The following is a 27,165-nucleotide window of genomic DNA, read 5'->3' as shown; positions in this document are numbered from 1 at the left end:
CAAATCTGCAGGTGATCTGGGCCGAGGCTGGGGTTGGTCTCTGGCTCTGACAAAGGCTATGAGTGTCTGGGTTAGCGGAGGTGCTTCCCGTTGTTAATAGCCAAAGAGATGCTTTCTGCCACTGCCTTCCGCCGTTGGTCACAGCACCAGCGGTAGCAGCCTTCTCTTAAGGGGCTCCTCTGCCAGGATGGAGAGGTCATGATGGTGCCTCACTTTTAATTTTATTTGCTAAACATCTTGTCTAGGGACCTCACGTGGCTTAAGGAGGCCTAAAGACAATTTGAAGTCAACCTAAATATCTAAGGTGCAAGTTAATACTGAGATCAGTTGGTTTTGATGCCCAACATGAAACAGATTACAAGCATTGAAAAGAACTCACGCAGCTGGGGGATTACCTGCAAGACTGAGTGTTTTCAGTCGGAACTCCATCCCGTACAGAATGACAAAACAGTGCGAGGAGTCAGACTTGGACAGGTCGGCTCTGGCTGTGTCATCATGATACCGTTCAAAATCCCGGGAATTCCTTCCTGCGCGGATCTCCTTGATTTCCCGAATATCGACTGAAAGAGAAACGAAATTTTTCTTTTGAATCCGGTTGTGTTCTTGCCCTGCTAGGTGGCTCAGGTTTATATATCCAAAGGCTAAAATGTGGAGGACACAATGAATGCTGGAGGAACTCAATAAGGCAGGACGCATCTACGGAGGGTGAAAAGGAAGTTGACACTTCAGGCCTGGTGAAGAGTCTCGGCCTGAAACGTCGACTGTTTATTCCCCTCCATTGACGCTGCCTGACCTGCTGAGTTCCTCTAGTGTTTTCTGTGTGGCACTCAAGGTTTCCAACATCTGCACAATCTCTTGTGTTTAAGACAGAACAAATGCCATTTTCCTACTGGTTCACCTGTCCCTGTCAGAATCTGGTGTGAAACACTATCCGGCAAAGATGAAAACTGCATTTACCACATTAAATGCCCACTTCAGAGTTCAAACTACTCCGGGAATAATCTTCAACCACAGAAATACCACATTACCCACTGTGACTCTCACCAGCTGAAAGATGTCATCACACTTTGGCCATTTAGCACTGCAAGACAGAATAATACTACATTTACAAGACACAAGGCCATTCAGACCATTGAATTTGTGCTGGCCAAAAAAAATCTCATCTTAATCTCACCCTCCAGCAAGTGCTCTGAGATTTGCAGGATGTAACTTTTCACATTCATTCTATATGTTTAGTTTACTTACTACGACACAGAAAGAGGCTATTTGGTCCATCTAGTCTATGCCAGCTCCAGAAGGGCAAACCCATTCATCCCATTCCTCATCCCCTTACTTTGGTGTACACCTCTGCTACTTATCTACATTAAAAGGTGATCCTCGAAGTAAATTTGTTACCTTGAGATTCATATTCTTGCAGCCAGCCACAGGAAAACAAAAAACAATAGAATCCACACAAAAAACACACACAACAAACACCTCCAAACATTCAAAGTGCAAAAGAGCACAAATCGTGTAAATAATTTTTTAAAAGTAAACAAATAATAGTGAATGTGAGCTGCAGGGTCCCTGAAAATGAATCCCCAGGTTGCAGAGACCCTGAAAGTGAGTTCACAGGCCGCAGAGACCCTTGAAGTGAGTCCACAGGCCGCAGAGACCCTGAAAGTGTCCCCAGGTCGCAGAGACCCTGAAAGTGAGTCCACAGGCTGCAGAGACCCTGAAAGTGAGTCCACAGGCTGCAGAGACCCTGAAAGTGAGTACACAGGCCGCAGAGACCCTGAAAGTGTCCCCAGGTCGCAGAGACCCTGAAAGTGAGTCCACAGGCCACGGAGACCCTGAAAGTGTCCCCAGGTCGCAGAGACCCTGAAAGTGTCCCCAGGTCGCAGAGACCCTGAAAGTGAGTCCACAGGCCACGGAGACCCTGAAAATGTCCCCAGGTCGCAGAGACCCTGAAAGTGAGTCCACAGGCCGCAGAGACCCTGAAAGTGTCCCCAGGTCGCAGGGACCCTGAAAGTGAGTTCACAGGTCGCAGAGACCCTGAAAGTGACTCCACAGGTCGCAGAGACCCTGAAAGTGAGTCCACAGGCCACAGAGACCCTCAAAGTGAGTCCACAGGCCACGGAGACCCTGAAAGTGAATCCCCAGGTCGCAGAGACCCTGAAAGTGAGTTCACAGCTCGCAGAGACTCTGAAAGTGAATCCCCAGCCCACGGAGACAGTTCAGTGCTGAGGCGAGTGAAGCCAGTCCAGAAGCTCGATGGCTACAGGGTAACGACTGCTCCTGAACCAGGTGGTGTGGAATACTGGACTCCTGCACCTGCCGGCTGATGGTAACAACGAGAAGAGCAGTAGATAGTTCAAACACAGGCAGATGGAACGGGCTCAGCTGGGGTCCTTGGCTGGCACAAAGTAGTGGGGCTGAACTTCGGTTCATTTTCTACTCTCTGGATCCAAATAGTTGAGCAGTATACCTCCACATTGATGGCAGGGTGGAGATACGCAAGGTGCTCCTTCCCTCCGCTAGCCTGCGGGTCATCCTTGGGCACCTGCAGTTGGTGCAAATCACAAGTCCTGGTTATGTGACCACTGACACCAGGCAGACAATCTCTGAAGAGTATTGATAATGGCTGGGGTCACTGACGTTGCCCAGAAGACAATGGAAAACCACTTCTGTAGAAAAATATGCCAAGAACTATCACGGTCATGAAAAGACCATGATCACCCATGTCATACAACACATAACAAATGTATGAACAAATGTTAAATATCCTTTTTGCTGCTGTCGTTTTAGAACCAGGTTTGGACGGTTTCAGTCAATGGCTCAGTTGATGCAGAGCAGCAAACACCAACACTCTGAATGATTGAGGAACTGCCTCTTCCCCTCTGCTGCTAGATTTCAGAATGATCTGTGAACCCATGAAGTACTACTCCTTCATGGCAAACCACTCCTGTTGAGAAATTTGTCAAGAACAATCATGGTCATGGACTGGAAAAAGAATAAGAACACCAGATGGAGGACCATGATCGGCCATGTCATAGGCACCAGCACACGAAGATGATGATTAAACTGGAAGCCCCGCATGAAAGCCAAACAATTCTGGCAAAGATATGCAAAACCCATGGAGGCAGCACCCAAGGTCAGGATCGAACTCGGTTCACAGGCGCTGTGAGACAGCAGCGCTAACTGCTGCATTGCCACACCCATTTCTATATTCCTCATCCTTTCAGGTGGTGAATTCCACATCCTTACTAGTATCTGGGTGATTTATTTTTCTTCTTTCATCTCCCCTTTAACCCTTCTACCGATGACTTGAAGTAACTCTTCAAAAGACCGTGCCTCAAGAACGTGGAGAAGGTGGCATCCATCATTGAGACCATAAGGTACAGGAGCAGAGTTAGGCCATTTGGCCCGTTGGGTCTGTTCCACCATTTCATCATGGCTGATCCATTTCCCTCTCAGCCCCAGTCTCCTGCCTTCTCCCCATATCCCTTCATGCCCTGACCAATCAAGAATCTATCAGCCTCTACTTTAAATATACCCAATGACTTGGCCTCCACAGCCATCTGTGGAAATGAATTCCACAGATTCACCACGCCTCTGGCTAAAGAAATTCCTCTTCATTTCAGACATGCCTCGATTCTGAGGCTGTGTCCTCTGGTCTTAGACTCCCTTCACCATCCACTTTATCGAGGCCTTTTAACATTTGGTAGGTTTCAATGAGATCTCCTCCCCCTCATTCTTCTGAATTCCAGTGAGTACAGGCCCAGAGCCATCAAACCTATCTCATTTGATTAGCCTCTCAATCACGGAAAAAATTTCGTGAACCTCCTCTGAATCCTCTGCAATGTCAGAATATCCTTTCTCAGATAAGGCGCCCAAAACTGCTCACAATACTCAAAGTGAAACCTCACCGATGCCTTACAGCCTCAGCATTTAAACCTTGCAGGACATATGCTCTTCTCATTTCTACCATCAAGGAAGAGGTACAGGAGCCTAAAGACCTACAAAACAACACTTTCAGGAACAGCTTCTTCCCCTCCACCATCAGATTTCTGAACGGTCCATGAACACTACCTCACTGTTCTTCTTCTGCACTATTTATTTTTTTTATATATCTTTTATTATAACTTACTGCAATTTTCTTTGTCCTGTACTCTACTGCTGCCACAAAACAACAAATTTCACAACATCTGTCAGTGATAATAAACCCGATTCCAAAAAGCCCAGCTGAATCTTGGGGAGAGGCTGCCTAAGCTAAAGAGAGGCAAACTTTGGAAAGATCTGAGTACAAGAATATCAAAAAGGAGGCATGTATCTATTTTCTGTCTGTTTGTATTGTGTTTTGTGTTGTGTGTTTATTATGAATAATTTTGTCATGTGGATTGGGACGTGGTAGAAGTGAAGAGTATAGTTACATATTCATACTTTTATCCTTCGTTCAGTATCAGTCTGGTTAGATCGGGGGTAGGTTGGCAGTATGTAATTTTTTTTGTTGACGGCTAGCGTCGATGTACGCTTAACGCTAATGCTCAAGTCTGAATATGCTAAGATCGCTTATTTTGTAATATCGCTAGTTTTAGTTTCTTTTTTTATTGTTACAAGATTGTTCACTTTTGCTGATTTCTAAGTAAAGGATCAAACAGATTTTCTTCAACTTAAAACTTTGTTACTGTGAAGTGCATCATACAGTGTCACACCCACTCCCCGGATTTGTTTGTTTTAAAGTGACCACTACATGGCGTAATTTGAGTGACCAGTGGACTACAGTGGGTGGGTGAAGTACAGCGAGCTGAGGTGTGTCGTTGCTTTTGAAGGAGATAGCGTTAATAAAACCTGACTCTGATTCTACTTTTTTTTTCCAAGTCTGGTTTTTGACCTAAAACTCAAAATATAAATTTCCCAAATGCCATGGTGAGATTATCGTCAAGCAATCGGTTTCTTGTCTTGCTACATATCCACTGTGCAACCACACCCTGCAATAAAGCACTTTGTCATCTATGACGTGCTTCTGGAGTGAAGCCGTCGGTAGGAAATGCAATAGACATTTTGTTCTCAGCAAGCTGAGATAATGAGGGTGTAATGCACTTATTTTTCAAAAATGATCATTGAAATATAAATATATTCGGGGAAAGAGTTACCCTGCTCTTTGACATTGTGCCAAATTTTACATCTACCAGGGATTAGTTGAGATACAGATCTCATTGGAAGGGCAGCACATCCAAATAGGTTTTATTGCTTAGAAGCGGAAAGATGTGAAAAGGGTTTAAAGAGTACAGAGAAAATTTACAACATTGCTGCTGGGACTGGTTCTGGGTCTGTACTCCCTGGAATTTAGAAGGATAAGGGGGGAATCTCACTGAAACCTTTTGAATGTTGAAAGGCCTAGACAGAGTAGATATGGAAAGGATGTTTCCTATGGTAGGAGAGTCCAGGAGAAAAGGGCACTGCCTCAGGATAAAGGGACAGCCTTTCAAAACAGAGATGTGGAGAAATTTCTTTAGCCAAAGGGTGGTGAATGTGTGGAATTTGTTGCCACATGCAGCTGTGGAGGCCAGGTCATTGGGTGTATTTAAGGCAGAGATTGACAGGTTCTTGATTGGACATGGCAACAAGGGTTACGGGGAGAAGGCCGTGAAACGGTGGTTGAGGAGGAGATTAAAAAAAGGATCAGCCATGATTGAATGGCAGAGCAGACACGATGGGCCAGATTGTCTAATTCTACTCCTATGTCTTATGGCCTATGGCCCTCAATGTCTGAGTTGAACGTCAAAATTATACTAAATCTGTTCAGCCCACACTTGATCCATATCTCTCCATTCCCTGCCAATACACATGCCTGTCTAAAAGACAGTTAAACAAGCCAGTGTTGTATCTACCCATTCTAAGCACTCATCACTCTGTGTGTAACAAGGCAACATCTGCCTCTCACCAGGATTCAAAAGCCATTTCATCCCCTCTTGAATATAATCAAAGGCTGAGCATGCACAATGTTCAAGGGCAAAGAACTCCAAAGATTTACTACCTTTGAGATGACATTTCTTTACATCTCAGCCCTGATCCCTGTTCTGAACCTAAACGTAAATTCTGGACACGACAGGGAGTGAAACTCTCATCCCTGCATCCACTCTGTGAAGTCTTGCAAGATTCTGCAGATGTACCGAGAATCTTGCGTCTAACTGGTTGCATCACCGTCCGGTACGGAGGGGCCACTGCACAGGGTCGGAAAAAAACAGCAAAAGTATGTAAATTCAGCCAACTCTGTCAAAGGCATTAGCCTCCCCAGAATCGAGAACACCTTCAAAATGTGATGCCTCAAAGAGGCGGCATCTGACATTAAGGACCCCCTTCACCGTGGACATGACCTCTTCTCATCGCTACCATCGAGGAGGAGGGACAGGAACCTGAAGGTACACACTCAATGTTTTATGAACAGCTTCTTCCTCTTCACCATCAGATTTCTGAATGGACACTGAACCCATGAACACTAGCTCACTATTCTTCTCTTTCTTTTGTTCTCTTTTTCCCCTTACTTATTTAATTTACACTTATTTATTTAATTTATTGAGATACAGTGTGGAATAGGCCCTCTCAGAACTTCGAGCCATGCCGCCCAGCAATCCCCCAATTTAACTCCAGCCTAGTCACGGGACAACTCATAATGAACAGTTATCCTACCAACTGGAATGGCTTTGGACTGCGGGAGGAAACCGGAGCAGCCGGAGGAAACCTACACGGTCATGGCGAGAACGTCCAAACTCCTTACAGGCAGAGGTGGGAATTGAACTCGAGTCGCTGGTACTGTAAAGCGTTGTTCTACAGCATGCTACCATGCCACTATATATTTATTATAATTTATAGTCTTTTGTATTAGTATGTATTGCAATTTACTGCTGCCACAAAACAACACATTTTATGACGTGTCAGTGATGTTAAAGCTGATTCTGAATTTGGCGTGTTTAACGAGCCCACCTCTCACTCTGCTAAAACCTTGAAAACACAGCTGCACTCTGCCTCAGAATATCCCAGAATGCTTGGAATCGGTCTTTTGAGCCCGTGGTTGGGGACGCAGACTTATCCCCACAACCAGTCAGAATCAACTTCATATACACTCCATGAGCTAAAGTGGCAACATATCCCAACTAGCTGGGTGTTTTTGTTTGGGATGAATTCCCAAGAGGTCCTGACACCGACACATGCAGTCTCGTAGTGGAACCATTTCATCCAGGTGAAGTTTCAGTACTTAAACTCGACACCTTCTCTTGGCTGCAGATGGCTCTCCCGGGATCTTTCCCAAGTGGTTCAGGGGAACGGTGGAGCAGACTTGATGGGCTGAATGGCCCAATTCTACTCCTGTGTCTTGTGGTCTTCAATTCAGTGATAAGTGGCTCTTGAATGACAGCTCATTGGATTCTTTGAATGTTACGTAGATCAGACTAGAACTCCAGTCAGGTGGAGAATCTGTAGTTAAGCTGTCCATTTATTCCTCCAGAGGGTTCTAATTAATTTCAGAAGCTAGGAAACATAAAGGCAACCAATGTTGAACTATACCAAGACGTTAACACCAATGTTAAACTATGCAGAATTTATTTACCTAAATCTCCCAAAACAACCCTCTTACACACCAACCCTTGTATAGGATCAGCACGGTTTCTGCACGGGGCCAAGAGGCATTTATTCATATATCATATTACTTATTTCTTTTGCAACTTGTTTCCGATTCAGTCGTGAAAGGCTGCCTGTTGGGGGGGGGGCAGGGCAGGGCAAACAGACGGCGTGCTCTGACTGGCCAAAGCTTTTTTTACCAGCTTCTTCCAAACCCACATCATCCATCAATCAAAGACAGCAGGCACGGGGGAATGGCATAAACCACAAGTTCCCATCCAAGACAAACCATCCCAATGTCTATTAGCTTCTAGCAATCCAGGGATTTGTTACCACAGCTAGGTTTTGACTGCAACACTGTGAATACTTCAGTCTCTGAAAATACAGTTTACCCAAGGGTTGAGGAACTTCTTGTACAGAATTGCCTGACTGTGTGCGTAGTTAGAAATATACACTCAGTGGTCACTTTATTAGTGACCTCCTGTACCTAATAAAGCGATGACTGAGTGTATGTTCATAGTCTTCTGTTGCTGAAGCTTTCAGAGCTGCTCTTCTGCACTCCACTGTTGTACCGTGTGGTTCCCTGAGTTACCGTCACCTTCCCGTCAGCTTGAGCCAGACTGCCCATTCTTCTCCTGACATCTCTCATTAACAAGGCGCTTCCACCAACTGAACTGAAGCTCACTGTATGTTTCCTGTTTTCGCACCATTCTCCACAGACTCTGAAGAAAAATCAGCATTTTCAGAGATCCTCAAATCACCCCTTCTGGCACCAACAATTATTCCACCGTCAAGGTCACTCAATTCACACCAACACACACAAAATGCTGGAGGAACTCAGCAGGCCAGGCAGCATCTATGGAAAAAAAAAGTACAGTCGACGTTTCGGGCCGAAACCCTCCGGCAGGACACACGTTTTGAGCGTGTTGGTCAGATATCCAGCATCTTCAGATTTTCTCTTGTTTGTAGATCACATTTCTTCCCCATTCTGATGTGTTGTCTGAACAACAATTGAATCTCTTGACCATGTCTGCATGCTTTTATGCACTGAGGTGCTGCCACATAATTGGCTGATGATAATTTGAATTAACAAGCAGGTTTACATAAATAAAGTGGCCACCTAATAAAGTGGCCACTGTGAGTATGTTTGGCAAGTTCAAATTAGGTACCAAGTTAGATAAAGCTCAGTTATAATCTAATTGAAAAGTTTACCTCAGTTCTACAGAACCGTGCAAAAGCCTCGAGCACATATACAGTTGCAAGAAAAAGTTTGTGAATCCTTTGCAATTACCTAGTTTTCTGCATTAATTACTCATAAAATGTTGTCTGATCATCATCTAGGTCACAATAATAGACAAACACAATCTGCCTAAACTAGTAACACACGAAGAATTATACTTATTGTCAGTACTGAGTACACCATTTAAACAATCACAGTCTAGGTTCAAAAAGTATGTGAACCCCTGGGGCAATGCCTTCTACGCAAGCTATTTGGAATCAGGTGTTCCAATCAATGAGATGAGATTGGAGGTGTGGATTGTAGAGGTGCCCTGCCCTAAAAAAGAGACACAGAAAGTCAGGTTACTGTTAGAGCCTGCTCTTCTCTGAAAGATCTGTTTATGCGTGATCAGAGCAACTTTCAGAGGTTCTTAGAAGAACTATAGAGATACATGAAGCAGGAAAAGGCTACAAAAGCATTTCTAAAGCCCTGACCGATCAGGAAGTGATCAACTTCCTCCTTAAATATACGCATGGGCTTGGCCTCCACTGCAGTCTGTGGCAGAGCATTCCACAGATTCACTACTCTCTGGCTAAAAAAATTCCTCCTTACCTCTGTTCTAAAAGGTTGCCCCTAAATTTGAGGCCGTGTCCTCGGGTTCTGGATACCCCCACCATAAGAATCATCCTCTCCACATCCACCCTATCTAGTCCTTTCAACATTTCTTAGGTTTCAATGAGATCCCCACGCATTCTTCTAAATTCCAGTGAGTACAGGCCCAAAGCTGCCAAGCGCTCCTCATATGTTAACCGTTTCATTCCCAGGATCATCCTCGTGAACCTCCTCTAGACTCTCTCCAATGACAGCACATCCTTTCTGAGATCTGGGGCCCAAAACTGTTGACAATACTCCAAGTGCGGCCTGACTAGTGTCTTATAAAGGTTCAGTGTTATCTCCTCGCTTTTATATTCTATTCCGCTTGAAATAAATGCCAACGTTGCATTTACCTTTTTTTACCTGACACTCAACCTGTAAATTAACCTTCTGGGAGTCTTGCACGAGAACTCCTAAGTTCCTCTGTACCTCTGATGTTTGAACCTTCTCCCCATTTAGATAATAGTCCACATTATCGTTCCGTTTACCAAAATGCATTATCATACATTTCCCAACACTGTATTCCATCTGCCACTTCTTTGCCCATTCTTCCTATTTGTCTAAGTCCTGGTATAATCGCATTGCTTCCTCAGCACTAACTACTCCTCTGCCTATCTTGGTAATCAATCACAAACTGCCACAAAGCCATCAATTCCATTATCCAAATCAATGGCAAACAATGTGAAAAGTAGGGGTCCCAACACTGACCCCTGAGGAACACCACTAGTCACTGACAGCCAACCAAAAAAGACCCCTTTTATTCCCACTTGCTGTCTCCTGTCAACCACTCCTCTATCCATGCCAGTATCCTTCCTGTAACACCATAGATTTTATCTTGTTAAGCAGCCTCATGTGTGACACCTTATCAAATGTCTTCTGAAATTCTAAGTAAATGGCATCCACTACCTCTCCTTTGTCCACCCTGGATAGAAACCGAGCCGACTTTGACTTATCTTATCATTAGTCTCCAAGTACCTCAGAACCTCATTCTTAATAATAGACTCCAACACTTTCTCAACCACTGAGGTTAGGCTAACTGGCCTATGATTTCCTCTCTTTTGCCTTCCTCCCTTCTTAAAAGAGTGGAGTGACATTTGCAATTTTCCAGTCCTCCAGGAGCATGTCAGAATCAAGTGATTCTTGAAAGATTATGACCAGTGACTCAGTGAAAAGATTCTTTTCAGCAACCTCTCTCAGGACCCGGGGATGAAGTCCATCTGGTCCAGTTGACTTATCCACCTTAAGACCTTTCAGCCTGCCTCGCACTTTTTCCTATGTAATAGCAACGGCACTCACTCCTGCTCCCTGATGCTCACGGACCTCTGGCACACTGCTGGTGTCTTCCACAGTGAAGACAAATGCAAAGTACCCATTAAGTTCATCTGCCATTTCTTTGTCCCCCATTACTACGTCACCAGCATCATTTCCCAGTGGTCCAATATCAACTCTCACCTCTTTTTTACCCCTTATACAACTGAAAAAAAATTGTTTTCACTAGTGAGAGATTTCCAAACATTGTGCCATATTTTCAAGATAAATGGTTGGTCATTGAGGTATTGATCACGTGGATAGTCAGAGGCCTTTTCCCAGGGTTGAAATGGCTAACATGAGAGGGCACAGTTTTAAGGTGCTTGGAAGTAGGTACAGAGGGGATGTCAGGGGTAAGTTTTATACGCAGAGAGTGGTGAGTGCGTGGAATGGGCTGCCGACCAAGGTGGTGGAGGCAGATACGATAGGGTCTTTAAAGAGACTCCTGGACAGGTACATGGAGCTTAGAAAAATAGAAGACTATAGGTAACCCTAGGTAATTTCTAATGTAAGTACATGTTCGGCACAGCATTGTGGGCTGAAGGGCCTGTATTGTGCTGTAGGTTTTCTATGTTTCTATTTAAGACTGGGATGCATCAACATTTCTTTTAGTGGGAAAGTGGTGAACTTCTGAAATTCTCAATTCCATACAATTGTAATGATCGATCATTAGAGATATTTAAAGTAGAGATGGATGAGGTTTTGAAATGGTGGAAGTGGTAGATCAGCCATGATCATAGACAATTTCAGCAGAGTTGAGGACTCAGGCTTTCCTGTGAAGTATTTCCGATGTGCATTCACAGTTCTGTTGCAGAAAAGGTGACAGGCAAAGTGCATATGGAACAAGTCCCAAACAAGAGCAACGCGACAATAACATTAACGTTGTGGCAAAAATGATGGACAGAGCTCCCTTGCTGTTCTTTGAAATAGTACTACAGCAACTTTTACACAATCTCCAAAGCAATTAAAACACACAGAGGGTGAACACTGCAAGCAGCCGAGCCATACACACTTACAATAGTCTCTCATGCTGCCAACATGTCATCTGCTGTGTCACAACCAAAGCAAAGTTAGATTGGATAGAGAAGGGGGGGGGGGGGGGGGTGTGTGTGTGTGTGTGTGTGTGTGTGTGTGTGTGTGTGTGTGTGTGTGTGTGTGTGTGTGTGTGTGTGTGTGTGTGTGTGTGTGTGTGTGTGTGTGTGTGTGTGTGTGTGTGTGAGAGAGAGAGAGAGAGAAGGATAGAGGCACACATACAGGAGGGGGGTGGAGAGAGGGGTGGGGAGCGAGGGGGAGGAGACGGGATGGGGGGAGGAGGGGGTGGAAAGAGAAAGAAAAAAGAGGGGAGAAAGACTGGGAGCACAGATTGAGAGGGTGGAGGGAGAGGGTGGCGAGAAAGGGGGAGGGGAAAGGGGAGGAGAGAGGGGAGAGGGAAGAGAGAGCTGGCAGGTTTAAGGGCCAAGTGACCTACACCTGCTTCCCCCCCCCCCCCACCCGCATGACCCTCATTCTTCTCCCACTCGATAAACTGGCTCCCATTCCATGGCTCACCTCCCAGTCTGTGACCTGCCTACCTGCCTCCAATGAGGTGCACGGGAATGATCCCAGCAATGAAAGGGTTAATGAGTGTTTTGGTGGCTCTGGGCCTTTATTCCCTGGAGTTCAGAAGAATGGGAAGGAATCTCATAGAAACCCATTGAATATTGAAAGGTCTAGATAAGAATTGATGTGGAGAGGATGCTTCCAGTAGTGGGGGAGTCCAGAACCAGAGGGCACAGCCGCAGAATACAAGGATGTCCCTTTAGAGCAAATTTATTTACCCAGAGGGTGGTAAATCTGTGGGATTCATTACCACAGACTACTGCAGAAGCCAAGTCATTGGGTATATTTAAAGCGGAGGTTGATAGGTTCTTGATTATTAAGGGCATCAAAGTTTACAGGGAGAAGGCAGGAGAATGGGGTTGAGAGGGGTAGTAAATCAGCCATTATTTATTATCCCTCTCAACCAGAGCAGAGCAGACTCAATGCATCGGATGGTCTAATTCTGCTCCTATGTCTTATGGTCAGACTAAACTGCCTCCAGTTTCCTTAGATTACTGTACTGGGATGGCAATAGAGAGGATGCAACTTCTCATTCATTTTCATTATCTGCAACTCCAGTCAGGCGTGAGTGATTCAGGCAGGAATGAGCCCATAAGACATAGGAGCAGAGCTAGATAATTTGGCCCAGTGACTGATCTGCCGTTCAATCATGGCTGATTTATTTTCCCTCTCAACCCCGGTCAGGTCATCGGACTTTGGAGTTCAGTTTCAGGGTCCTCTGTAAGAAGGCTCGTATGTTCTTCCCATGTGCGTGTAGATTTCCTCCGGATGCTCTGGTTTCCTCCCACAGCCCAAAGATTACCGGTTGATAGGTTAATCGCTTATTGTAAATAGTCGCAGCTCAATGGGCCGCAAGGGTCTGCTCCGTGATGTATTTCTAAATAAGTAAATAAAATAAACCTTTGATACCCTGACTAATTAAGAACCTATCAACCTCCACTTTAAATATATCCAACCCGATACTCCTACTTTTGAATTTATTTCCAACGCTGAGGAAAGGAATTGGTTCCAGTACCATCACAAAATGGAAGGTCACTGCTCACGAAGCATTAGCAATGGGCTCAGGAGTTCAGTGGCAGTGGCTTCCTCCCTCAAGAACATCAGCCAACGGACCAATTGGAAAATAACAGTCAGTCCACGTCAAGGACATCTTAGGCTTCCAAAACTTGCACACTGGGATGTTAAATTTTGAGCAGTCCGGTGCATCGGATGCCAACATAACTGCTCTTCTGTTCCACCACAACATCTTCAATCGACCTGCTGGTACAGCACTGACAAAGAGAGGAGTCTCCTTCTCTACACCCAGCTCCTTGGGTTTTTCATGCTTTTAATGGAACACTGAAGTAGACAGCATGGCCTTCCGCCCATAATGTTGAGCCAAACTACATAAACCCGTTAGACAAGAGGTCTGCAGGTGACAGAGCAACGCAAACAAAATGGCTGGAAGATCTCAGCAGGTCAGGTAGCATCCATGGAGGGAAATATTTTTATTTCATTAATTTTTGAAAAATTTATTTATTTGTTTGTTTAGTGATACAGCACGGAGTAGGACCCTCCAGCCGCACTACCCAGCAACCCCCAACAAAACTGATTAACCCTCATCTAATCACAGGACAATTTATAATGACCAATAAACCTACCAACCAGTACATCTTTGGACTGTGGGAGGAAACTAGAACACCGAGGAAATCCCACACATTCCTCAGGGAGGATGTACAAACTCCTTACGGAGGGCACCGGAAGTAAACATCAAATTCCTGAATGGTCCACGCAGCAATAACATCGTGCTAGGAGTGTCTTAAACACTCTTGTGCCTCCACCACCCTCACAACTCTGTGTAAAACAAAACTTGTCTCGTGCATTTAAAATCTTCCTCTCCTTCTCTCTTCATCTTAAATACGTGCCCTCTAGCACAAAACATTCCAATCATGGGCAAAAGATACCGATGTTAGGTTTTTGTACGTATAATTAAGTTCATGAAAGTTTTTAAAGTAAGTTTCAAAGTAAAAAATAAAGTCAATGTGAGCAGGTTTTAAAATCCCCTGAACAGACAACACACTTCAAAATCATTGTGAACACCACAGACATACTAAGTAGTTATGTGGTTTCCACAAACGACCAAAGCTGATATAACCACTAATTATTCATTAAAAGTAAGGTTATAACTAAGCTTAGATTACTGTTAGCAACTTCTTTGACACTTCCCCAAACCTGTGACCTTCTGCAACTTTCTGATCCAGGATAAATGGCCCAATTTGCTTATATCAGAATCAGATTCACATGTCATGAAATGCTTTGGTTTGTGACAGCAATGCAAGTGCAAGACAAATCTAATTACGATAAGTTACAAAAGATAAATAGCACAAGCTGAATAGTGAAGTAGAGTTCAAGGACTGTTCAGAAATCTGATGGACCGGAGGAAAAAGCTGTTCCTTAAACTTTGAGTGTGGGTCTTCAGGCTCCTGTACCTCCTCCCTGATGGTAGTGCGGAGAAGAGAGCACGTCCACGATGCTGAGGGTCCTTAATGAGGGATGCACAGAGTAACTTTCCTGCTATTCCAAATCAGGAACTTTAGAGGTAGCATTACGGAAGAGGCCCAGCTTGACAAATGTCTCCTTACCATGCCACTTTGCTGCTACAAAAGCCTGAAGTCCCTCATCACTAGGTTCAAGATCAGCTACTTCCCTCCAACCACTTGTTTTGTGGCATAATCAGCACAAAAGTTCAAAAAGTTCAAAAGTAAATTCATTATCAAAGTGTGTATATGTCACCATTTCTACCATTAAATTCATTTTCTTGCAGGTATTTACAGCAGACAAAGAAACACAATAGAATCAATGAAAAGCTATACCCAAAGACTGACAAGCAACCAATCTTTAAAAGAAGAATGTGCAAATGCAAAAAGATAGAGATTATTGACAGGTAAATCTGAGAGCATGAGATGTATGACCTTAACTGCTACTTCGGTACAGTAACACCATGACTAATTGATCACTTTACACTGAAATGAACATTTTCAATTTCAATAGTGTTTTCCTATAAAAGTTGTGTATGACTTCCACTTTCTTCTGAATGATATGTATTCAGAACGGTGTTATGTGCCTGCGATGCTCGGTACGTGTACTTGTGCAGATGACTGATTATTTCACTTTACTGAAATTGGAGGCATATCTGCCCCCCTTTCAGAAGGCACACATGCTAAACGTTGTGGGGCAAACGTGTATGCATGATTGGAATGCAACGTTTTTTGGATGATTACTAGAGGTCTTGATCACATCTCTTAAGCGTTTTCTCTGCTGCACTAATATAGAAGTGTTGTTGCTTTGCTGGTCACTGCTGCTCCCTTTCCTCTGTTTCAGCACCACCATGGAAACCTTTGTAGAGATGGCAGAGCTGATGCTCCACAGCCACAGTGACACCGGCTCAATCCTGACACTCCCAAAGACGCTTGTGCAAACACAAAGAGACTGCAGATGCTGGAATCTGGAGCAACACCTTAAAAGGCTGGAGGAACTCAATGGGTCAGGCAGCATCCATGGAGGGAAATGGACGGTTGATGTTTCAGGTTGAAACCTTTTGCCCATTCAGGTACACAAAATTATGAGGGGTATAGATAGAGTAAATGCAAGCAGGCTTTTTCCACTGAGGTTGGGTGGGACTACAACTAAAGGTCATGGGTAAAGGGTGAAAGGTGAAGTTTAAGGGGAACACGAGGGGAAACTTCTTCACTCAGAGGGGCGTGTGAGTGTGGAATGAGCTGCCGGCCCAAGTGGTGCATGTGACCCTGATTTCAACATTTAAGAGAAGTTTGAATAGGTACATGGATGGTAGGGGTATGGAGGGCCATGGTCCGGGTGCAGGTCAATGGGAGTAGCCAGTTGAAATGGTTCAGTGTGGACTAGATGGGCCAAAGGGCCTGTCACTGTGCTGTACTTTCCTATGACTTTATGACCTGGACTGAAACGTTGTCCATTTCCTTCTGGGGGCTGTAAAGTTTGCAAATTCTCTCAGTGACTGCATGCATTTCTTCCAGATGTTCCGGCTTTCACCCACATCCCTAAGGGACAGCTATAGCTCAGCAGTTTAATTAGTCACTGTAAATTGCCCCTAGAGTATGGGTAATTGGTGATATCTGGGGAAACTGACAGAAACACTGGCAAAATAAAAATGAAAGAAAAAACAAACTGCTGGAGGAACTCAGCAGGTCAGTCAGCATCTATGGAGGCAGAGTATTGGTCAGCGTCTTGGGTACCAAATCTCAACGGTCACACTCTGCCGCCAGAGACCACCCTGACCCAGTGACGCCCTCCAGCGGCTTGCTCCTTGCACCCTATCACAACACCTGCTGTCTCCCGTGACTCAGAAATAGAAACAGAATTAGTGTAAGGTTAATGTAAATTGGCATTTAATGGCCAGCACAGTCTTGATGGGCTGAAGAGCCATTTCCCTGCAGTAGAACTCCACACAGAATTGAAGAGTCCACGTTGCTTCATCTAAGAGTATGCTGGTTGTTCCCATATCGTTAAACAATAAACATAGAACATTACTGCACAGTGCAGGCCCTTCAACCCACCAGGTTTAACCAACCTCTTAACCTACTCCAAGATATTTATTTATTTACTATTTGATACAGCACAGAAGTTGGTGGGGGGGGGGGGGTCGATGCTTCAACTGGTGCTTGTGCATGGAAAGAAGGAGGGGAGCTTTGAGGTTCCGATGTTTCTGTCATTCATTCATTGGGTTTCTTGTTTTGTGCGTGTCTGTGAAGAGTACGAATTTCAGGATGTATACCGTATATATTCTCTGATATTAAATTGAACTATTTCAATAGGCCTTTCCGGCCCTTCGAGCCGCACCCCTTAGTAATCGTCCAGTTTAATCCCAGCCCAGTCACGGGACAATTTACAGTGAACAACTTACCTACCAACTGTCTTCCTTCCACAGTCTTTTAACCGCGGGAGGAAACCGGAGCACCCGGAGGAAACCCACGCACCCACGGGGAGAAAGCACAAACTCCTTACAGGCAGCAGCAGGAACTGAAGCCCTGTCACCTGTACTGTAAAGCGTTGTGCTAACCCCTGTGCTAATGTGCCACCCTACGATCATTCTAACCTTTCCCTCCGAGGTAGCCCTCCATTACTCTAACAGCAACGTGCCTATCCAAGGGTTTTGGGGACTTTGAGGTTCCTGTTGCACGTATTCCTGGATTCTGGTTACTGGTTTTTTTTTGCTGATTTTGAGCAGTTTGGGCAGGGCGGTCAATACGGACCGGGGTACTTCGGCAAAGAGCGGCCCGACGGCCTGCATTGCCTACTGGTGTGGCGTTGAACTGAACACAGCAATCCTGAAAACAACTGGCTCGACGGTTGACTCTCTAGGTGCTGTTCACTCGCTTTTTTAGCATTAATGCAATTTGTACTTTTTTTTTTAAAAATCGTGTGTTGGGTGCTTGATTTTTCTTCAATAGGTCCCATGGCTGTTTTGTGGCTGCCTGCGGAAGGATGAATCTCAGAGTTGTATTCTATCTACATACTTCGATAGTAAAAGTGCTTTGAAACTGTAACTTTAATGTATCTGGTTTTACCACCACCCCCGGCAAAGCATTCCATGCACCTCCACTCTCTGATATTCCCTTAAACTTTCCTCCAGTCACCTTAGAGTTATGCCTTCTCAGGGTAGTCATTTCCGTGCTGGGAAAAAGATGCTGGCTGTCCATTCTATCAACGCTTCGTATGGTCTTGTACACCTCTTATCTGTGCTCCTCTCATTCCCCACTCCAAAGAGAAAAGTCCCAGCTCACTCAACCTATGACATGCTCTCTAATCCAGGCAAGCATCCTGCTCAGATTTCTCCCTCTCACGAGCATTTAGCATTTATCACTCATGTACTCGCCTGCCGTAAACCTTATTAAAGCTGAACAAAGTCTACCGATTCCAGTGAATAAGTGCTTAAAGAATGCAGATATCTGCCAAAAAAAGTGGTTTCCTGCCCCAACAAAACGTGACCTATATTTCACAGATGAAATCAAAAGCACATTTTTTTTTAAAAAAAATCTGTTTGAACATCTTTCAAAGTCTGAAAGTTCTTTTTCAAGATGCAGTTTACCCAATAGAAACAGCACTTGCCACACCACACTAACCCAAAGCATCAACTTTACCTGAGTAGCAAATTAAGATATCTCGGCCTTTGCAATGATAAAACAGAAATATTTTTCCCTCTGTGGTCAGGAGATTGATGGTGGGGAATAGAACTCGGCATCATCTTGGTGCAGTATAGCAACTATCATCAAGATAAGCACAAAGGGTAAAATTCCATCAACGCCACCCCAACGTTGCACTTCAGCATTACGTCAGATACGCCCTTCCTGAAGTACAGATGCGACATTTTTCCATTTCCCCTCCACCACGGCTGTCTGACTGAAAATGCTAAATTTGCATCAATTTCAGGCAAGGGATGTTCATAAAATTATTTCAACTGTGGTTTACTGAATACTTCCATCCCTTTCTCAAAAAGCAGTTGGCATAATGAAAGACTGCACCCACCCCAGACATTTTCCCTTCTCCCCCTTCCATCGGGCACTAGATTTAAAAATATCCTGGAAACATATACCGCCAGGTCAGGCTCAAGGACAGTTTCTACCCTGTGTTATCAGACAATTACATACACTCAGCCGCCACTTTATTAGGTACCTCCTGTGCTTCCTGTTTTAATGTGTGGTTATTCGAGTTACTGTCACCTTCCTGTCAGCTTGAACCCGCCTGGCCATTCTCCTCTGACCTCTCTCATTATCAGGTTTTCACCTACAGAACTAACGCTCACTGGACGTTTTTTGCTTTAATCTGTACACTCTAGAGACTGCGGTGCATGAAGATCCCAGGAGATCAGCAGTTTCTGAGATACTCAATCCACCCTGTCCTGGCACCATAGTCAAAGTCACTTAGATCACATTTATTCCCCATTCTAATGTACGGTCTGGACCACGTCTGATGCTTTAATGCACTGAGTTGCTGCCACATGATTAGCTGATTAGATATTTGCATCAACAAGCAGGTGTACATGTGTACCTAATAAAGTGGCTATCGAGTTTAGGATCATACATGATAAAAAAAATTCACAATTTTGCACGTCGTGCACCTGCACTGTACTTTCTGTGCAGCTAATACTTTATTGAGTTTAACTACTTCACACTGTTCTACCTCAGTGATTTCATGTGTATGAACAATACGCAAGTCAAGCCTTTCACTCTTTCTCAGTACCAGTGACGATATTACACTGAATTGAAGCACAGAATCAAAGGCTGTCTCTAGATCCAATGTGCCTGTGCACTTGTCTCTGGTACCTCCAAATCCTCCACAAGTTCTCCCAGACTACTGCTCTGATCCTGCCCTTTCAGGGAGGTTCAGGGTATGGAGGGAGGGAGGAGCGGCAGAGCATGCAAAGAAGCAACGGGGAGGATGGGGGAAGGACAGACGCATGCTGCAAGGGACAGACCTTTACGAGTCAAGTAGAATGCAGGAGAGTCCATTTCTGTCTGTCTTGTTCCATCCCTCCCCCTCATCCTCCTTCACTCCCATGAGTAAATCTCTAGCTGCATGGTCTTTCCTCAAACAACACGCTCCCTAATCCAGGCAGCATGTTGGTAAATCTCCTCTGCACCCTCTCTAAAGCTTCCACATCCTCCCTAAATGACCAGCAATGAACGTAATATTCTAATGTGTGGCTTAGCCAGAGTTCTACAGAGCTGCAGCATCGCCTCATGGCTCTTGAACTCAATCCCCTAACGAGGGCCGACACACCATATGCCTTATTAACCACCCTACCAACATGCACAGCAACTGCGAAGAATCAAAGTATGTGGATCCCATCATGACTCTGTTCCTCCACACGGTTAAGAACGCTGCTGTACTCTGCCTTCAAACTTGACTTTCCAAAGTATAACACTTCAAACTTTTCCGATTGAACTCCATTTGCCACTTCTCAGCAAAGCTCTGCATCCTGCCAATGTCCCATTGTAACCCATGACAACCACCAACCTCTGTGTCATCTGAAAATTTACTAACCCACCCTTCACAAAAAGCAGGGTTCCAGAACAGGTCCCTGTGGAACAGAAGTCACCGATGCTGCCGCACTCTGTCTTCTGTGGGCAAGTCAATTCCAAATCCACACAGCCAAGTTTCCCTGGATTCCATGCCTCCTGACTTTCTGAACGAGCCTACCACATGGAATATTGTCAAACCCCTTACTAAAATCCATATTCCCCTCTCCCCTCCTTCTAACTCCTACCCGTCTTTCCTTCTCCAGTCCTGCTGAAGGGTCTCAGCTGGAAACGTCGACTGCACCATTTTCCATACATTCTGCCTGGCCTGCTGAGTTTCTCCAGCATTTTGAACAAAAACTAATCAAGAAAATAGACAGGTCTGTCTTCATTTATTTGGGAATCTATGCTGATTAATTGGGACTGGAGACTGTGCTGAACAGTTTCTAATTAGCGTTAGTTGTGCACACTTGTGTGACTGTTAGACACTATGCCGTGCTTAGATCCAACAGTTTCTAAATAGCGTCAGTTACCTGTGTTTTGTGTTCAAAAATCTATCAGCTTTTGGCACTGATAGTTGGTGACAAATAAGCAGCGAGGAAATTCAGAACTGTTTTGCTCACTGCGGTTTCAAACATTCAGGCTTGGAGATGTCGGAAATGACTGGGAAGCGAAAATGAAACAATTTCACTACTTCAGAAAATTGCATTTCAAGATACCCACAATTATCCTGAATGTTACAATGAAAACGAAGACTTGGAGGATGCAATGTTGAAAGGATTGTCTAAAGGCTGTCCAATTATCTACACTAAGTACCTACACTAACTTTGTTCATTTACACTCAATCAAAAGAACACAGCAATATACACTGGATGAAATCCTCCATCAATAACTAACTCACAGTTTTATAGTACTGCAGTAGTATTGTTAGTACTCTAACTTGTTCTGTGTTTCATCTTTACATCTGTAATTTGTTACTCAGTTTGTCTGTCGTTTACCTTTTTAAATATTTCCATGAAATGGGTACCTGATTAATTAGGCTGAAATGCCCGGGTCCCGATTTGTCCCTGGTTAACTGGAATCCACTGTATTACTTAAGCTTGTTTTGTTTTCTTTCTTGCTTTTCTTTACTCTAGCCTGAACTGTGGAGCGTTTCTTCCTGCTCTATGTTTCACAACTCCCACGTTCTTTTGCTCATATTTTTGCTCTCTGACTCCCATTTGCACACTGACCCTGTAACCTTCTTTACGTGACACACAAGAGACCACAGATGCAGGGACCTGGTACAACAAACAACCTGCTGGAAGCAACCAGTGGGTCGAGCAGCTTCTGAGAGGAGGAAAGGAACGGTCATCGTTCCGGGTCAAAAGCCTGCACCGGGGTTGAGAGTGAAGAGGCAAGAGGCTGTGGAAGTTCCGGATGCAGCGTCTTGATCAAAAATGTCAACTAACCTTCTGCTTCCACAGATGCTGCTGGACCAATGAGTTATTCCAGCAGTTTCTTTTCAGCTCTGACAAAGGGTCTCCGATCTGATACAGTGCCTTTAAAGGTTAGCTGTATTTGTCACGTGTACATTGAGACATACGGTGAAACATGTCGGTTGCAACAATGACCAGGGATGTGCTGGGGTCAGCCTGCAGGGGTCACCATGCTTCTGGTACCCCCATTGCATCTCCACAATCAACTAACCCGTACGTCTTCGGAATGTGGGGGGAACAGGAGCATCCAGAGGAAACCCACTAGGTCCCAGGGTGAACGTAAAAGCTCCTTACAGACAGCGCTGTAAGTGCGATACGTTACCATGCTGCCCCCATCTGTCTGGGGAGTTTTCATAGCAACAGAAACATTCTCCTTATGGGTGCAGTTCTTTCCACCATTGAGGACATCTACAAGAGGCGATGCCTCAAGAATGTGGCATCCATCACCAGGGACGTCCAACGTCCATGGGACCATCAGACAGAAGGTACAGGAATCTGAAGACCCACGACTCAGTGTCCAGTGGCAGCTCCTTCCCCTCCACCATCAGCTTCGCAAGCCAACCTGTGAAACATTACCTCCTACCGTCTTTTCTTCTCTCTCTCGATCTTGAACCAGTTTCATTACACTTACTTTGCTGTTATTTTGCAAATGGCTGAAGTTGAGGATCAGAATCAACTTTATCATCACTGGCATACGTTGTGAAATTTGGTGTTTTGCAGCAGCAGTACCGTGCGACACGTAAAAATTATTGTAAGTTACCATTAAAAAATGGCGGTGGTTGGCACCATCTGTCTCGAAGGACAATGGATGATGATAATCACCATCACAAGCCTGGGTGGAGGGTATGGAGATCTTGAGATGCTCAGTTGTCAAGATCTCCCTCTTGGCCTCACCAGTGTGGTCCAAAGGAAAACTTATGAAGTAATACATTTGTCACCAGCTTGGCTGCAGGAACTGCCGGAAGGTTGTTCAATCACATCCAGTCGCCTTAGGGGCTCCACTCCAGATTTGCTGTCTGGGTTTACTCCCGTAGCCCTCGTCTCTCCCGAGGCTGCCCACAAGGCTATTTACACATAGCTGGGGATAAGGAATAAAAAGGCAGTGCAAAAAAAAAGAGAAAAAATAGGTAGCATTCACGGACCATTCAGAAATCTGATGGCAGAGGAAAATGCTGCTCCAAAAACATTGAGTGTGCATTGCCAGGCTTCTGTACCTTTCCCTGATGGTAGAAGTGAGAAGAGAGCACGTCCTGGATCTCATTACTATCTAATTCATGTTAATTTAAGTTCATGTCATCGTATTTATTTACGTTAATTTCACTTAGCAAAGCAGCGTGCAGTACACCCTTCTGGCCCTTCAAGCAATGTCACCCCAATTAACCCCAACCTAAACACCGGACCATTTACAACGACCATTAACCTACCCAGTACATCTTTGGACCGTGGGAGGAAACCGGAGGACCTGGGGAAAACCCACGCATTGCACGGAGAGGACGTACAGAGACTCCTTACAGATGGCACCACAATCGAACTCCCAACTCTGATGCCCTGACCTGTAATAGCTTCGTGCTATTACACGTGCTTTGCTACCACGGTGCCCAATTATGTTTGATCCAATCTGTGGAATTCATCAGCACGGACGGCTGTAGAGGCCACTTCAATGGGTATATTTAAAGTGGAGGCTCTTCATTAGCAAGGGTGTCAGAGGTTACGGGGAGAAGGCAGAAGAATGGGATTGAGAGGGATAATAAATCAGCCTTGATAGAATGGCGGGCCAAATAGCCAAATTCTACTCCTCTGTCTTATGATCATCTTGTAATGTATTGAGGTTTTGTAAAAAGCTAAGTTTCATGGCACCTATACTCTCTGCATGGTTGCTTACAACGTGTTGAAAAGTCGTTAAGAAGGCGCACGCTGTGTTAGCCTTTATTAGTCAGAGGACTGAGTTCAAGAGCTGCAAGATAACGTTGCTGCTGTAGAAAACCCTGCTTAGACCACACTTGGAATATTGTGTTCAGTTCTGGTCCCTCATTATAGGAAGGATGTGGAAGCTTTAGGAGAGGGTGCAGAGATTTATCAGGACGCTGCCTGGATTAAAGAGCATGTCTTACGTTGAACGTAAGCTAGGGCTTTTCTGTTTGGAGCCAAGGTGGATGAGAGGCGACTTGATTAAGATGTACAAGAAGATATGAGGCACTGATTGAGTGGATAGAATCCTTTTCCCAGGGTGGAAATGGCTAATACAGAGGGCATAATCTTAAGGTGATTGGAGGAAAATACAAGGGGGTTGTCAAAGGTATCTTTTTTTAATTTTATACAGAGTGCGTGGAGGAGGTGCTAGAGGCAGATACATTAGGGGCATTCAAGAAACTCTTAGATAGGTACGAGGATGATTGAAAATTGGAGACTTATGTGGGAGGGAAGGGTTGGTTTGAGTAGTTCAAAGGTCGGCAGAACATCGTGGGCCAAAGAGCCTGTAATGTGCTGTAGTGTTCTAGGTTCTAATAAACTTGAACCTGAAGTTTCTTACCCATCGGGAGGAGGAGGAATTATGGCAGCAGTGTTGGACACAAGCAGAAAAATTGCCTTGCTGGTTAACTCAATGGAATGGGTCTCATCTGATTGGCCTGGTCCCACCTGCACATTTGTGCTCTTTGCAATGTAAAACGCACCTTCAGATCTAAAAGGGAAACCACACACAAAATACTGGAGGAACGACGCAGGTCAGGCACATCCACGAAGAGAAATAAACAGTCAACGTTTCATGCCGAGCGAGACCCTTCATCAGGACTGCAAAGGAAGTGGGGGGGGGAAGAAGGCAGAATCCAGATTTTCAGCATCTGCACAATCCCTTGTGTTCACAGTTTCAATGTAAAAGGCATCGACGGCAGGTTCAAAGAGCAGTTGAGGAAAGCATTTTGCACAGTGACACCTCCAAAATGCTGCAAAAAAAATACCGCACACAAAAGGAAGTTAGCAGCAATTCAGCGTGGTGCTTCAAAATCAGATAGGAGTGAAGTATAGCAAGAGCAGACTGGGTACTGTGCCAGCTGTAGTCAGCACTTTCCTGTCAAGGAGGTGGCTTCCTGCCAGCGGTATAACAGGAGTAGGAGCGGGAGGGGGCCAGTATCAGCACCGCCTGCAGAGAAGGCAGAGGGTAATGAACCACAACCTTTCCTATTGAGGCAACATACCTTTCAGTACATCAGCCTCTTCTGTCTTGTCCCAAACCCAACCCTGCTACTTTACTCCACCTCTACTGTCTTACTGAAAGACCCTAAGACACAGGAGCAGAATTAGGCCATTTGGCCCATTGAAACTGTTCCACCATTCCATCAAGGCTGATTTAGTACCCCTCTCAACCCAATTCCCCTGCCTTCTCCCCACCCTGACTAATCAGGAACCTATCAACCTCCCCTTTAAATATACCCAATGACTCGACCTCCATAACCGCATGTGGCAATGAATTTCACAGATTCACCACTCTGGTTAAAGAAACTCCTCCTCGTCTCCATTCTAAAGGGACGTACCGTCCTATCATTGACTCCCCCATTAATGGAAACATCCACTCAGCATCTTGTCCCAAGCCCCAACCCTATCACTTTGGTCCCCCTCTGGGTGTCCTGACAGGACTGAGCAGGGATCAGACAGTGGAAAACCGAGCAAGCTCCTGGGGTGGGTTCTACACTTGAAAGCAGCCGAGCCACGGGCCCAGCGGTGTGGTAATCCAGGCTTTTCCCAGCCTCTCATCACCTGGTGAAGCCAGGTAGGGTGGAGGAATAAGGGGATCGCGGAGCGCTGCGATCACGGGGTGATAGTCACTCTCACATCAGGAGTGCTGGAAAATGGGGCGGTATAGAATGCCAGAACAGTATAACACAGAAACAACCCATCCACCTAAGCTGCTCCCCTTTGCCAGCATTAGGCCCATATCCTTCTAAACCTTTCCCATCAGCAAACCTGTCCAAATGTTTTATTTTTAATGCAAACACGAGGAAATCTGCAGATGCTGGAAATTCAAACAACAACACACACAAAATGCTGGTGGAATGCAGCAGGCCAGGCAGCAACTATAGGGAGAAGCAATGTTGACGTTTTGGGCCGAGACCCTTCGTCAGGACTAGTGTGTTGTTTTATTTTTAATGTATTATTGTTATTCTGCCTCAACCAATATTCCTTCTAAGTTTTTTTTAAACAACATGGAGCAAAAAACTGCTGTGAACAGGAAATGTTGACATGGCCTGAAAATTGCGTGGCACTATAGATAGTTTTTTAGTAATATACATACTATTCTGGACATATTCTGGACTTATGGTATATAGCAAATACTAGTTTTAACAGCAGCCAGTCTTCAGATCTGAATGTGGCTTGTAGGTTGAATTTAAAATGCAGCTCTGAACAATCGTCTTCTTGGAGCTACATTTTGGGTTTGATTGCAAACAAAGAAACGCTCCTTTTGACCTCAGGTGCCTGAATATGCACGAACGCAGCCCAGAGTCAGTGGAGATTAACGTTCACATTGGGTGTCTGGCGCATGGGTGTGTAACTGAACAGTGAGAGTTAAACTGCATGAGGAGGCCTAAGGGCCCATGAGTAACAGTGAAAGACGCACTGAATTTGATGGCTTCAGTCAGGAAGGTTGACAAATTAGATAGGTTGAAAGTCATATACCGAGAGAGTTGAACTGTGTTGTAAAGTCAGCGGCCCCCAACCTCCAGGCCGCAGACCGATACCGGGCCGCGCGGCATGCAGGGGTGCAGTGGTAGCCGGCACGCACCCAGCACATCTTTAAGAAAAAAGCCGAAATAAACAAGCTAATTAATTAGGTGGCGCCCAGCACATAAATGTCGGCCCAGATCAGAGATTTACGTGCCGGGCAGCACCTAATTAATTAGCTTGTTTATTTTGGCTTTTAACTTAAAGATGTGCTGGGTGCGTTCCGCCTACCGCTGCACCCCTGCATGCTTCGCGGCCCGGAGGTTGGGGACTACTGTTGTAACGTGAGCAATGTGGGAGAGCAAAGGAAGTCCCTATACCACTTAGCTTAATGGGTACAAGGACATACAGTCTCTACGCAACTTTGTAACCCCTGAAAAGCCAGCAAGCAAGACTTTCGATGAAATTGAAACCATTTTACAAAATCACTTGAGCCCTAAACCATTGTCAATAGATGAGAGATTAAGATTCTACAAAAGGAATCAGTTAAAAGATGAAAGCATTTCTGAATACATTGCAGAACTGGGCAAACTTTCCCAGTAATGACACTTCAGAG

At 44.9% G+C, this 27,165-nt stretch overlaps 1 protein-coding gene across 2 annotated transcripts in view; it reads right to left on the bottom strand.

The window, feature by feature from the left end:
- plcg1 (phospholipase C, gamma 1) overlaps window positions 1-27,165 on the bottom strand; it is a 184,650-nt gene that overhangs the window by 109,631 nt on the left and 47,854 nt on the right. For both annotated transcript variants that reach the window (XM_073062029.1, XM_073062028.1), the window contains exon 2: window positions 396-560. In XM_073062029.1, coding sequence (XP_072918130.1) covers window positions 396-560 — 165 coding nt within the window. The remainder of the gene's footprint in view (window positions 1-395; window positions 561-27,165) is intronic.

The sequence above is a fragment of the Hemitrygon akajei genome, chromosome 11 (genome assembly GCF_048418815.1).
Source record: "Hemitrygon akajei chromosome 11, sHemAka1.3, whole genome shotgun sequence".
NCBI classification, from domain to species: Eukaryota; Metazoa; Chordata; class Chondrichthyes; order Myliobatiformes; family Dasyatidae; genus Hemitrygon; species Hemitrygon akajei.
Note: the sequence above shows the minus strand (reverse complement) of the source record. Positions and strands in the feature narration are given on the sequence as shown.